The sequence below is a fragment of the Vicia villosa genome, unplaced genomic scaffold (assembly GCF_029867415.1).
Source record: "Vicia villosa cultivar HV-30 ecotype Madison, WI unplaced genomic scaffold, Vvil1.0 ctg.003146F_1_1, whole genome shotgun sequence".
Classification (NCBI taxonomy): domain Eukaryota; kingdom Viridiplantae; phylum Streptophyta; class Magnoliopsida; order Fabales; family Fabaceae; genus Vicia; species Vicia villosa.
In genome coordinates this window covers 78,030-93,360 of record NW_026706124.1, presented here as the reverse complement: position 1 = coordinate 93,360, position 15,331 = coordinate 78,030, and the positions used below count along the sequence as shown (strand labels likewise).

The following is a 15,331-nucleotide window of genomic DNA, read 5'->3' as shown; positions in this document are numbered from 1 at the left end:
ACTCATAATCTTTGCAAGTTGATGAATGTTCCAAATCTATCATTGTGTTACATACACAGTCATCACATTTTGCTTTATCAAAGGACATTTTGCTTGCGACATTACAACAACGTCACCCAAGTTTTCATCATCACATTTTGCTTTTATTGTATCATCACTTTTTCTTTAAAACCATACAAACCTCCCAAGTTTTCATCATCCCTTTTTCATCATCACCCCATACAAACCATACACTCACCTCATAACTAAAACGACAACATCAACAGTGTTCATCAATACAACACCCCTGCCAAGTTTCACTTTTTCATCAAATATTCACGAACACCTGGCCGAATAAGTCACCAGCCGTCGGTACCCTTCTCACCGGTCCTCCGCGAAGTTTCATTCTGGGTAACTTTTCTTTGCTTTCCATTAATTATATGTTGTGTTTGTCTCTTGGTATTTTAGTATTTCATTCGAGTTATGGTTGTTCATGAAGGATAAGAGGTTTCTTTAAACAATAATCTTCTAAGAGGTTTCTTTAATAAAGTATTGTGTCTAGATTTTTCCTGTCACACTTAATAAAGTATTTTCATACGCTAGCTTGCAGAGAGATAGAGTAGCAAAGCCTATTTTTTCCTGTCTCAGTCATAAAGTATTGTGTCTAGATTTTTTTTAACATATTAATTTTATTAAAATACATTTAAATCAATATAACTTTTATTAAAATATGTGGATAATAAAATTATATTTCTTCTTCTCACATAATATTCTGGTTCTTCACCCTCAAGATTCAGAATATTCTATCCATTTTCTATGACCACGTGATAATTAACTTGTAATGTTTGTTTCTCTTTTCTCAAACTTCTCCTTTTCTGATAAATTTCTTATACTACCGTTTACCTTTCTTCACAACATTTTTTTATATTTGGTTGTAAGCATTTTGTTTAATAAAATTTTCTGTTTATCAAAGAAAAACAAATTTTCAACTACAGAAAACTTGCACAAAATTATAAAATTATGATTTCAATATTGAAATTTTTATGCATTTAACTTTAATTTTGTAATAAAACGAAAGATATCAAATCAGAATCTAAATACTTTTTTAATATTATAAAATACACTATAACCATAATCCATACAAAACAAAATAAACATTTTTTTAAAAAAAATTGTGACTTTAAATATGAAATTTCACACTTATTTTTAAATAATATTACACATCAATTTTTATTTATTGTATATTCTAGTATTACTAATAAAACAAAAATATCACTACTAGAAATACACGTATTACCTGCGGAATTTCCTGCGGATTTTAGCTAAATTTCCGCAGGAAACACTTTACCTGCGGATTTTCCTGCGGTTTATTGTCCCCAGCTAAAACCTTCGTGGGTAATATTTTCGGCAGAAAGTTCCGCAGGTAATTCCGCAGATAAATCCGCAGGAAAATTCCGCAGGTAAATCCGCAGGAAAATTACGCAGGTAAATCCGCAGGAAAATTGTTTAAAAAATAAAAAAATAATAATTTTGTAGTCTCTAGATATGTATTGCTTCTACTAAATACTAAACAATATATACAATCACTAAAGTTATGCAATAGTGGTTTTCTCCAAAAGACAAATCATGTGCCAGAAATTAACATGTAATGAATAAAAATTGGTACAAATAGGGACCAATTCTAATTATCATGTATATATGTGAGATACATAATCATATACAGTATATTATTACATTTAATCAGCTGTATTTTCTACATTAATACTGGTATGTGATACTGAAAGTGAGGTGAGATTGTGATAATGAAAGTGAGGTGAGATTGAAATGTTTGTAAAATGAATAGTGGGGGGTTTTGGCTATTTAGTGTTTAGTGTTATCATGTATATATATGGACCAAAATTTTTCACATCTCCTTGTAGCACAAAAGGTCTTGCAGAATCATGGACGCAAACAAGCTCAGAGTTAGAATCAATATCCTGTGAAGAAGGGTAACTATGAATATATAAGGAGTGTAAAAGGGATAAATAAGTGATTAGAATTTTAGTTACATCCCATCACTGATTGATTCACTTAGCAATGTGATTCAGTGGTTCTGATAGTCTGGCCTAGGTATATCTATATTTACTTGAGTTATCCAAAGTATCTGAGAAAATTGTTTGGCAAGGTACAGGTTTTTCACATACAGCTAATCATCATTGTTTGGAAGGAAGAGGTAAGAAAAGAAACACTGGCCTCAACTAATATAAAATTGAGCTAAAGAAAATGCATGAAAAGATAACTTAATCGCAGAATTAAATAAAAATAAACAGCACATACCTGAAAGCCATTGTAAACAGAATCCTGTCTTTCTTTTCCTGGCAGTGCAAATTTGAGTTTTGCTTGGGAATTTCCTTTCACATCTGAGGGATAATAAAACAGAATATTAATAGCAAGAGCGAAAGGCATCGTTTTTGAAATAAACCAAAGTGAAGAAAGAAGAAACCTTCGAAAATGTCCCTGTAGGAAGGATCACAAACAACAACGATTTCTTTGACTTTAGGCGTGTGAGAAAAAGTCAAGAAACTGCAGCGGATTGACAGATTCTCTAATTAAGTTATATTGAAAAGAAATGAAACACATTGTGAAGCACATAAAGTGAGTGAAGATACGAGCCAAATAAAATGAATACAGGATAGTGTATTATACTATATATCTCAGAACCATGCTCTTTCTTTTGCTGTTAAATGCAATGATGCCCCCTTCCGCATGAAAAGACATTAGATTATGTACATTGAAAATCAACACGGTCCTATTTATTACTACCACGATTTTATTATGCAGGAAACATATAAACATATCTGTTAGTTATTATGAAAATGAGATGGAAACATGATTATTACCTATAGAGTGCAATGGGTTGACCCAACAGAGGAAGGTACTGCTTTGGCATATTAGCCTACAATTGTACAAACAAATAATAAACACAAGAAACTGATCCATGCAATAGATTTTGAAGAAAAATCAAAATACTAGTAACAAAAGATAGAAATCATACTCCCATCCTCTTGCCCTTCCCTCCTGCAAGCAAGACAGCTGAAACGCTTCTGTCTTTGACAACAGCATCAGACTCAGCATCTTTCTCCTTCTCCTAAGAAAACAAAAACACCTCAACCTCTTAGTTTATTCATCTCAATAATTGGAAGCTACGAGTTTCACATACCAGAGACACATATACCAGACACGACACTGACACTAACCCGATCAAAGTGAATTCATGAAACAAACCATAATAGATATAGAAGAATCCTTCTTGTTGTCCTCATCTGCATGACAATATACAAGAATCCTAAGGTTAACATCACGTTATTATTTAGTTATAACCAAAAGATATACTAAATGTATCACTATACAGGGGTAACAAAAATTGAGAGATGAAAACATTGTATGGACCATTTTATAATTGATATCTAGATTTTTTTAATATTCGTGACTAGAACATTTTTTGGGTCAACTTTATCTCCTTAGCTTAAACCATGTGCTTTGAATTGATAGACTTTCACCCTCACAATCAACTAACGTTAACTATAAAGAAAATAAATTACTACATGATAATAAGAATCTTTATTGATCTTAGTCTGTCATAAAAGAGACTGTAAAAACCTGTTATGGTATACTCACCTTTGCTACTTTTCTAATATATCCACTTTGATTTTATTGATAATACAAGTAACTACATTCACTACCCCTCCCTTCCACTTGCCTAAGTTTTCGAGCCTCCCCACCCAAACCCTCACTTCCTTTACACTCTATTCACAGGAATCTTCGTCTTAATTTCTTTCTATAAACTACTATATATATAATACATATGTTCCTCCATCTTCTACATACATATATACTTCCCCAAGCTCTCTTCCGAGCTTTTTTTTTGGGTGTTGGTTGGCATTTGAAGAATAATATCAATGGATCATAAGATGAAACAAGTTGCTTTCAAATAAAACTTAATACTTGATGACTGTAAAGAAACAAGTTGCTTTCAAATAAAACTTAATACTTGATGACTGTTCCATGCAGGCTATCAGAGTCAACATCTCATATAGCCCAATTTACTATGAAACATTATAAAGCAACAATCACTTCAGAGTCTGTATTATTTATTTATTTTCAAAACCCTGCAGAGTCTATAAACTGAAACATCTAGTTCTATAAACTGAAACACTGCTATTTATTTATATTTCTGTTACTTATTAAGGACATTTTGGTGACATGCTTATATACTTGACTACCACAAATTAAATTATATAAATTTTCTACTCATTCAATTTTGTCGGTTGTAACTTTACTAGTGTAGTTGGCAAACACTTATGGGCTTATGTAGTTAAGAACAACCATTCCCTCAATCATATTTATTAGAAAAAATTATAAGGGCAGTAACAAAGCTAGCTATATGTGATGATTATAAACTTTTCAAAGTTACTTAATTCAACAGTAAATATATTATATGGGATATGCTTTCATTTTGCATTAAGCTTTTGATTATTGTCCTAGGCTGCTAACCTAGAAAAAATTTAGCTTAAGATCTATAAACATATTCAACTATCAAATAATAAAAAAGAATAATCTATAAACACGGGCAACAGTTTAACATACCACAAATTCTTGAAGTAGCAGCCGTAGAATGTTTTCTAGGAAAAGGTTCTCATCTTGGGCCAATTTTGTTTGTTTCTGTTAAATCACAAATCAAAACAAACAAACAAAAATCACAACCTTTAACAATGTCAAATCAAAGTTACTACAAAAGAAACACATTTAGAATAAAACTTAGTCCACCTTATTTAAGTAGTTAATATTTCAACCAAAACCAAATATATTTCTAATAGATCTTCTAACAGTATTTGATAGGACACTTTAATCAAGGAAATATATATGCACCAGAAACAGGTAATTTCATAACTGATGAATTCAATTTGTAGGCCCATCAAATTTGGAATCCATTGAGTTTTTTTCTTTCTCTCAGTATCAAAGGTGCAGCAGGGACCATATATACATGTTTCTTAAAATAGTGTATGTCACTGTCTTCGAAAATAGGGACCATACATACTTACTATCTTCTCTTCTCCTTAAAAGAAGAAATTAGATCAAATAGTATTTTAAAATAATCTCAATTAGAACAGCTATAAATTATAAACTTAAGAAATGAGGAAAAAGTTATCCTTTCTATATAATAATAATTTCAAACCTTCCCGAATAAACAGGTCACGGAATATCCTTTTGAGATAAGCGTAATCTGGCTTATCATCAAACCTTAGTGAGCGACAGTAATGGAAGTATGATGCAAATTCTGTTGGATAACCCCGACACAAAGCCTGGAATAAGCAGTATTAGATAGCAAAATTTAATCATTCAGAATACAAGTTGAATGAAGGGTCATAACACATACCAATGCCAAGGTGAGTATTCATGCTAGCATATCTTGCAGTTCCAGTCAAATTTTTATTTTCCCTGCAGTGTTGATGATTGAACAGAGTAGACAAATCAACTCAAAAAATTATTTTCAAATAGTAGCAGCCAGGTCTACACTCTTAGAATAAATGACTGAAAATTGATAATATTGCCGACAAGATTCATAGCCTGACCCTAGTAGAATCTAGAAATCAGAAACTAAAGTAAGAGGAAGTGTTAAAACAGTATGCATATATTACACTTTTAATATACACACTAGTGAGTCCTTTACAGCCTCTCACCTTCAAATCAACCAAATGAATGCAAGAAACCAACATGGAAATGAATAACCAACATGAATTAGACCTTACGTGTTAATTGCGACTGAAAAACCTTCTTTCTACAAGCAATCAAAGCAAAAGGTGGTGATTTCCTTGAAGCTCCTGTTTAAGGGGCAGAAAGAGCCTGCAGAAGATGGACCTATAACTGTCAGGTCATTTAAAATTGCAGATGGAAATGATAGAATGAGTAGAGGTTATTGTTTAAATAGAGCAGAATCATTTCCAATGAACACGACAACTAAGTTGACCCAAAGTTGCAAGCAATACTTTCTCCCTTTCAACCACATCAGAGTTTACGAGTGCCAATTCTTCAAGACCATTACTCACTGCCATACCAAGAGCCTTAAGCCCTTCACCAGTTACAAGACAACAACTTTGAAGCCTAAGACTAAAATCATTTCAACAAACACCTTGTTTACAAAAATCACATAAGTTTATATTCAACCTAACTTAAAATCATCTAATTTCAGAAATGAATAGGAACAAATTTACCACATCAGAAAAACAGGAACAAAACCCTAGCTATGGAAACTGAAACTCTTGTAACATTCATGATTTCAATTGATTTTTAGCTTAAGCCATAACTTGATAGCACTGGTATTTCTTATTAAAGTGTGAAGATGCGGTGATGGGACTCCGAGGAACGAAATGTTTATAATGTCAAGAGAATACCTGAGTTGAAGTGTGAAGATGAAGAAGACCACAACGCTAGGCTCCGACGAGATTGCGGCAGCAAAACACCTGCGAAGATGCGGTGATGGCAACAGAACACGGTTGAACACAAGAGAAGAACGAAGTGATTTTTAGGTGTTTGAAGTTGAGTAGCTACAACGTGAGAGTGAGTGAGTGGTGGTTTCTTAGGTTTTTGAATATTGTTTAAACGTGAGAGTGAGTAATTTGTTAAACAAATAAATGTAACTAAAAAAAAAAAACAAAGCAGTGTAGTGGCTTAGTGGTTCACATAATGCATTTAATTGATTTAAAAGGTGGGTTCGATTCCAATCAAGTTAAACATTTAAAATTTTATTTTTTAAAATATAAATTCCCATCAAATTATTTACAATTTTATTTTTGAAAAACTTTCATACCTATTATTTTTTGAACTTAAAGGTACTGCACTGTCAGTGTAAATTTTTTTGAACTTACACGGTCGATATATCACAACCCTTAAAAATAAATACTTTATATTTAATTAAAAGGAAAAGTCAATTTTTTATATGATTTAACGGTTTAGATTTCACTGACAGTGTAAAACTTCTTTACACTGTCAGGGTATTTTCATTAAATACTTATTTTTTTTTATAAAACTATCCTATTATTAAAATATAATAAGTTGAAAAATTATATATATATATATATATATATATATATATATATATATATATATATATATATATATATATAAAATTCAAAATCTACATACCATTTATTTATTTTATTAAAAATTAAGATTAAAATTAAAAATAAATATTAACTAAAATACATTATAAAAATAATTAATAGCATAAAAAAAATTAAGATAAAAAAGTAAAATTAAACTAAATAAAAAACCACTATAAATAAAATTAATAAAATAGAAAAAATAATGATTAATTTTATTAAAAATTGAAATATGTAAAATCCGCAGGTAATACCGCAGGAAGTTTTCCTGCGGAATTACCTGCGGATTTTGTATTACAATTTGGTTTTAATAAAATTTAATATTTCCTGCGAAATTACCTGCGGATTTTATATGATTGATAAATATTTGGTTTAAAATATAAATTCCGCAGTAAAATCCGCAGGTATTCCTGCGGAATTTGCTGCCAAATCTATATCCGTAGAAAATTTATTTATTTTAATAAAGTCCCAGGAAAATCCGCAGGTATACCTGCGGAATTTTTTCCGCAGGAAATTCCGCAGGTAATACGTGTATTTCTAGTAGTGTATAAAAAGAAGATTAGACTCAACCATCAAGAAGATGAAAGATATAAAATCAGAAACTATATAAATATTTTAAACAGATCACCTGGAATAAGCAATAATCAATGGCAAGCTGCATATCCTTAAAAGCCTAAAGAACAAGTCTTCTTGCTAGTGCTTCTTCCATATTGCTGATATAAACCGAATCATAAATATTATGAACAATAATGTGTAACAAGTTGAAGAATTAGAGGAAAGAAATGAGTGTTTCTCACTTTAGTGTGAAGTGTAATGTTAGAATAACAGACACACACACACACATATATATATATATATATATATATATATATATATATATATATATATATATATATATATATATATATATATATATATATATATATATATATATATATATATATATATATATATATATATATATATATATATATATATATATATATATATATATATATATATATATATATATATATATATATATATATATATATATATATATATATATATATATATATGATACTATCACATATGATTTTTGTTTTAAAATTAAATTTTAAGTGGATGGTAGCTAACGTCTTCTGACTTTATACATTTATTATAGGGTTATCTACTTTTACTTTTTTAATACAAAGCTATCAAAAAAACAAATCTTGAATGATGCAGCACGTTAGAAAAATCAGAGACCACTTTTGCTTTTATGAAGGAAATTAGGTCATAATTATGGCATTGAGGGAAGCAATGTAGCACCATTTCAGGTAAAAATAGAGCATGTGAGGTTGGAGAAACAATGCCATGTTTCGCATTTTGATTGGCTCATTGAAGTTGCACCTAATACTCAGTTATGCTTTTATGGTTTATTTTAAACATATAATTTTTTGTATATTGCCATGTAAACATTTTTTCCGAGGTTGAATAAGAGAAAAAAATTTAAATAACAAGGTTTAAAAAAAAATTATCTAAAAAACCACATTTTGAAAAATTTACTAATATGTTTAGGTTTGGCAGCACACCCTAGAGTATGCGCCAAACCAAATAGTGCCAACAGATAAAATTTAAGTGAATGCGCCATTTCAAATGGCGCTTATGTTCGACCCAGATTATTAATATTCTGGCACACTATGGCAAATTTGTTAACTCTGTCGTTAACTCTAATTATTAATATTCTGGCACACTATGGCAAATTTGTCTTTTAGCAGCACCCCTACGAAAGCGCTTTTAGGAAAAAGCGCTGGTATAGGTTTCGCTAAAAACAAAATAAAAAAACACGCAAAAAAAGCGCTCTTATAGGGGGGGTTACGAAAGCGCTTTCAAAAAGCGCTCTTATAGGGGGGGGGTACGAAAGCGCTTTCAAAAAGCGCTCTTATAGGGGGAGGTACGAAAGCGCTTCTCAAAAGCGCTCTAATAGGGGGGTTATGAAAGCGCTTTCAAAAGCGCTGCTATAGAGGGTGGGGTACAAGAGCGCTTTTACCCTAAAAAGCGCTAGTATAGCTATGGGTACTAAGGCGCTTTTCAAAAGCGCTTTCATAGCTGTTTCATAATTAAAATTTTTAAAATCAAAATTATTCTAATGCGTTTCATAATCCCTAATCCTCTTTTTCTGCCATCGCTGCCCAGAACTGCAAACTCAACCTCAAAACCTCAAAACTCCATCGCTGAAGAAGACGAAGACGAAGAACTTAACCTCAAAACCTTACCTCATCCTCAAAACCGCAACACTTATCCTCCATAAAAATACCCTCCACAACTCACGCGCGCCCAGAAGACGAAGACGAAGAAGAACGCTGAAGAAGATACGCTAGCTGGAGAAGAATCGCCGAAGAAGAGAAGACGAAGGAGGTACACGATTTAAAGGTTCTTCCATTTTCATGTTGTCTTCATTTAAGATTGTATCACTGTGTAACTTGTATGCTCTGATTCTGATTTAATGAAACCTTGGGTTATTTAGGGATTGACTGGGATTAGGGTTTATAGTTATGTTTTTGACATTTGAAAGATTGAACATTGTTGAGAGAAATCGCGAGTGAGAATCCATGATGAGAGAAAGCAATCGAGAGAGATGGTCTTTGCAAATTGTTGTTATTCATATTGATGTTGAACACTAATTATTGTTCATATTGATGTTCATATTGATGTTCATATTGATGTTCATATTGATGTTCATATCGAGAATCCATGATGAGAGAAAGCAATCGAGAGAAATCGAGTGAGAATCCATTTGAAAAATTTGAAAGATTGAACTTTGTAGAATTGCGTTGATATTCATATTTATGTTGAACAGTAATTGTGTTTTTGTTTAGCTTACTTAACAATAAAACCATGATTTACTATTGTTGTCGTGGCTTCCCGGATACTAATAGCATGATAAAACCATGAGTTAATTCTTGTTTTGCCCACTTTTGAACTTAATTGGAATATACCATGAACTTGTTGGTTTTTAAGCTATGGAGTATGACCTCATTTTTATGTATACTCACATTAATGCACTACTTATGCTCAATAAATACACATGTAAAAATGCTTGTCTATCCATGTCATTTTATACTCTTCAATTAAGTTTTTTATTTTATATTTTTCAGGAATATCTTTGCTAGATAGGGGTTACTTATGAAGAGTGAAAGTTTGATCGTTTTCAAGAATCTTACATTGTGTGGGTTTAGAAGTTGCTTACTACTATACAGGTAATTAATTGTTCTCTCTCGCCAAAGTAATATGTTGCGTTTTATTGCTTCAGATTCATTCCGTGTATCCTTTGCGTTTTGACAGAAACGCATTATACCGTTCTGTGCCTTAATAATTATTTGTTTTTGTTTAGCTTAATTAAGACATGAGTGATAGATTCTAAACTGTGTTAATGTTTTAATCTATTGAAGTTTTAACATGAGTGATAGATTCTAAACTATTTTAATATTGTTTTAATAGATAGATATAAGAGAGGTTTATGTTATAATATATTTGTGGTAGACTAGAGAGTTTGCATGTTAAATATAATAGTTCTGTAACATAATTTTTCCCTACCAGCCTGTGGCTTATTTTCTCTGATTCCAGACTAAAAACAGAACAAAACACTAACATTTGAACTGCCATGTCCCTTTGTGTCATTCTCATTGGTGTAGTGTAATACTCATTATTCCGACATGTGGAATATTCTCTGATTTTTAAGTGGTGAACTTAGTAACTTTGTAACTTTTAGATTATATTAAATAATACTCATTATTCCGACATGTGGAATATTCTTGATGTCAATTTCGTTAATCGTTAAGTGATGAACTTACTAACTTTGTGAATTGAATTCGCTATAGGGGTTACTTGTGAAGAGTGAAATTTTAATCGTTTTTGTTTAGCTTAATTAAGACATGGATAAGACATGGATGATTTCAAACCGATTGTTGAAAGAGTACAAGAAAGGGGTACGGGAATTCGTTAAGTTTGCGGTTGCGCACTCCAAAGCCCCGATTCGAATGGCGTGTCCTTGCATGGGTTGTTGTTATGGGGATAAGGTTGACGGGAATCAGTTGGCATCGCATTTACTACGGTTTGGAATTGATAGAAGTTACACAGTTTGGAGTTTGCAGGGTGAGAAAAGTAACGGGAATGTTGAGTCGAGGTGCAATACGAAGTATGCTTCAAACGACGATTGCACTGTAACAAAAAGGTTGAGATGTTTAGCATATGGTCCAAGTTTAATTGTGTTTTCTTATAGTGCATACGCAATTAGTGGATACACATTTTATACCAAAGAACAGGATGATAAAAGTACTATGCAAAATAGTGGTGTTACCTTGGTAGATGAAGCAATGCACATATCAAGTGCGAACGACTTAAATCCGAAATTTGCAAATTTGTCATACTTTGGGGTTATCGAGCGCATTTTGGTGTTTGATTACGCGAAGTTTCAGATTCTTGTATTTGGTTGCAAGTGGGTTGAAAATAATAGTGGCATACGAATGGATAAGTCAGGATTTTTGCAAGTGGATCTCAATAGGGTGGGGTACAAAGATGAGCCTTTCATTCTAGCCTCTCAAGCTAAATAAGTTTTCTGTGTCAATGATCCGACAAGTACGAAATGGTCTATAGTGCTTTTATCTAACAAAATAGTTGATGAAAACATTGAAGATCAAGGTGATATTAGTGTTGGCATTGAATCTTGTACAAGAAACGGTCAAAATGAGAATGAATCTTGTACTAGAAATGATCATAATGAGGGTATTTGGATCAATCCAACCGTCCGCATTGTTAAGAGGGTATATTGGTGTTGGCATTGAATCTTATTCAATTTAGGTGCATATTTTCGTTTTGTACATAACTTTTGAACCATGTATCCGTTTGTCGACTTCTTTATATGTAACTATACTATTTTGACGATTCCGGAGCTGCTCATGCACTTATCTTTACATTTCGGGACTGTTTCTTTATCGGTTTTGCTTCTGCCCGTAATCAAAAGTCGGGCTTAGGGTCTAAATTTCGGAAAACCGACTTTATTTTGAGTCCGTGGGGACGTTCTACCATAGCCATGTAAATTTCGTTCAATTCCGACAACTTTCTTTTTTTAACGCTTATTTTGATTTCACCGAATTCGATTCCAATTTACTTGTACATGCATGGTTTGACTTCCATTTGACTTGTATAGATTGTTATCTTATTAATAGTGTACTAATGTGCTTTAGTTTGTTTGATACAGGTTCAATGGCTAGTAATCAAGAAAACTCACAAGAAAACTCACAAGATAGAGATGCTCCGGATACAAATCCTCCACCTGATACATCATCAAAAGAAGTTGCACGAGGCATCACCATTATGAAGGGAATCATTCGACATAGAGACCAAGGATTAATATACCATTTGGAATGGAATTCTGATAACCAACCAATTCGTCCTAATTCTGCAAAGTTGACAAGCTATATTGGTACACTTGTTCGTATGCATATTCCAGTCTTCGTAGCTAAATGGAATCTGAAAAGAGAAGAGTTGGACGAGAAAAAAAAAGCGATTTGGGACGAGCTTAAGGTATCATATATGGTTGTTGTTATTATCTTGATGATAATTTGTTTAAATTACTTATACTAACACACTCTATGCGTATGTTTTTTTGCAGAGGACTTTTGACATACCAGATGAGCGTAGACGCTACATACTTAGTTTGGCCGGAAAAAAGATATAGAGGGTGGAAAGCTTTTTTGACAAACACCTATCTTAAGGATAAAGATGGAAACTTTCTTGAAGAGGCACCGGGACAGCCAAAAAATATGAGATATTCATTGATGAAGAAGATTGGGCTAAGTTTTTAGAGCAAAGAGATGAAGCTTTTCGGAAAAGGAGTGCCACAAATAGTGCGAGAGCATCAAAACCCGCGTATCCATACAAAAAAGGGCGTTTGGGATATGCACGCTTAGAGGATAAAATTGTAAGTAAATAGAAATGTGTTTTAATTAATTGTCTAAATGTGTTTTATTTGACGATTTTATCATTTGTGTCAATGCATAGTTAGAGGAGACGAAAAGTGAGGAAACCTCACTTCCAGTACATGTGTTGTGGAAGGAAGCTCGTATGGGCAAGAATCAAGCTGTCGATCCCGATGTTCAAAGAGTTTATGCTGAATGTGTAAGTATAACACTGTGTCTTTAATTAAATCAAATGTTTTTTAATATATAATTGATTTTTTATCTCGACTAATAATTATTGAAATGTAAATGAATTACAGGAGACCACGTCGCAATCGGTATCCACCGGTGAGGACCAGGATGATAGGAGCGTACTTAGTAGAGCACTAGATGCTCCTGAGTATCCTGGTCGGGTGAGGGGTAAAGGTCATGGTGTGACTCCAACCTCTTTTTATAAGCATTCTAGGAAAAGAAATCCTACCAATGAAGAAGTGTTGCAAAAATTGCAGGAATTACAAGCACATGTCTCTGAATTGCAAAGAGATAAAGAGATGTATATGAGAGAAAAGTGCAATACTTCATCGGTGAAAGAAACTAGTGATAAAGCTAGTATCAACTGTCAAAGAAAATTTCCCGAGGTAATTATAAAAAAATTTTCTTACAAATTGTTCTATTTTATTAATGATAATGACTCTATATTTACTATTGGTTTAGGGCATTTCATCTTGCCAACTATACTTATCGTCGCCGAATTATCGCCTAGTTGGCAAGGGAAAAGTGCACAACACTTTGGGAGATTTACTTCACCATAGACCGCTCCCGAATGGACACCTGAATGTATCAGTGGATGTTGTATTAGATCATGATGCGGTGCTACCGGTACCTGACATGGTCTCAGAGATTACATTGCTGCGAGATGCAAAAGGGTCATTTGTTGCATGGCCCTCGGAGCTCATTACCATTAGTGATGAGGTATATTGAAAACCATTATGAATCATTTAGTTTTTGAATGTCAATTCTGCACCGTTTATTAATTATTTTTTACATTTTAATTTTAGACTACTCCTACAAAACCTGCAATTAAGGGTAAAGGGATTTTACAAGAGGAGGAGCCTGTTGCATCACTAAAAGAGGTACATTTAAAGTGTTAATATATAATCTGAATCTAAAACTGCATGATTTTATATTTTACCTAACTTATATGATTTTTAGGCATCTGCTCGGGGGTTACAGCAAGTGACGCAGCAAGTTCGTAGCGTACCACCCAAGGGTCCTCCGAAGCCAGCGACAAAAAAAAGGTGGTGCTTTTGGGCCTCGATACCGGACGATGCTCGGAACACTTGTTGATATGTCCGATTTGAAGGATGGTGCTTTCCGTGAAATCAATATGGATGAAGGTATCTTTGGTGTTGAATTCATGTCAAATATTGCACTAGATGACTTGGAAGATATTTTTACGGATGAACAACTAGGCGTCAGTAATATGCACTCATATATCCGGTAATATTCACTCATCCGATATATTATTTAATTAGTCGAACAATTTATCTACACATTTCAATGAAAATAATCTAATGTTTATTATGTTTTTATTTAAGTTTGTTGTATGACAGAGTGTTGCGCGGGACTGCATTGTCAAACAGATTCCGTTTTAGTGTCTTCTGCCCATTGGAGCGGAATGACAATTGCTTCGGAACCGGAATCAGTTAGACAACGCTTAGTCGATAGACTCCTGTCCACCGGCAATACAGAAAGTCTGATTCTTTGGGCGTATAATATCCGACCACTAGGGTTAGTTTCTCATTCTTGGTTCATTTAATCTTTGTTTCTTTTGCGTACCAAAATTTTCATATAACCTATTGTTTTAATTTATAGAGCACACTGGTTGTTGCTTGCTATCAACCCTATAAGAGAAGTGGTATATTTTCTGAATTTGGTAGATGGTGAGTGGACCAATTATCCGGCTATGAAGGCAATGATTGATACGTAAGTGGGATCGTTCTAAATATTCGTGTATATTTATATATTTAATTATTCGTGAGATTGATCTAAATATATGCTTTTATATTTTTGTTAGATCAATACAAGTGTTCTGAAGTCAACGAGACGCACAGGTATCCCGGACTAAATCAAACAACATTACTTGGATCAAAGTGCAGGTACATTATTTTTCACAATTTTGCTTATAATATTTATGTTACTTGATAAAAACAGACAACTATAAAATCTTATTTGTTTTTCTATGTAGTGTCTGATACAGCGAAACAGTTCAGATTGCGGATACTATGTTTT

General features: G+C 32.7%; 1 protein-coding gene across 2 annotated transcripts; it reads right to left on the bottom strand.

The window, feature by feature from the left end:
• Positions 1-1,313: 1,313 nt before the first annotated feature.
• LOC131640455 (2-C-methyl-D-erythritol 4-phosphate cytidylyltransferase, chloroplastic-like) lies at positions 1,314-7,939 on the bottom strand. 2 transcript variants are annotated; one of them, XR_009295259.1, is made up of 12 exons: positions 7,747-7,939; positions 6,411-6,479; positions 5,769-5,862; positions 5,396-5,457; positions 5,195-5,321; positions 4,606-4,680; positions 3,216-3,281; positions 3,014-3,106; positions 2,859-2,914; positions 2,462-2,541; positions 2,296-2,378; positions 1,314-1,955 (listed from the first exon to the last, which is right to left on the bottom strand). XR_009295259.1 is itself a non-coding variant. In XM_058910846.1 (7 exons), exons 3-7 carry the CDS (start codon positions 3,017-3,019, stop codon positions 1,836-1,838), a joined length of 345 nt encoding a protein of 114 aa, XP_058766829.1. In that variant the 5' UTR covers positions 3,020-3,106; positions 3,216-3,281; positions 4,606-5,180; the 3' UTR covers positions 1,314-1,835. The 2 variants fall into 2 exon arrangements, 1 of the variants encoding a protein (XP_058766829.1); XM_058910846.1 differs by lacking the exons at positions 5,195-5,321; positions 5,396-5,457; positions 5,769-5,862; positions 6,411-6,479; positions 7,747-7,939 and having other exon boundaries at positions 4,606-5,180.
• Positions 7,940-15,331: the final 7,392 nt, after the last annotated feature.

Excerpts from the sequence above, each read along its gene's own strand:
- LOC131640455 (XM_058910846.1), bottom strand. Across the intron at positions 2,542-2,858 it reads CAACCCATTGCACTCTATAG|TTTCTTGACTTTTTCTCACA; the intron begins GTAATAATCATG and ends AATCCGCTGCAG. Across the intron at positions 2,379-2,461 it reads CTACAGGGACATTTTCGAAG|ATGTGAAAGGAAATTCCCAA; the intron begins GTTTCTTCTTTC and ends ATTATCCCTCAG.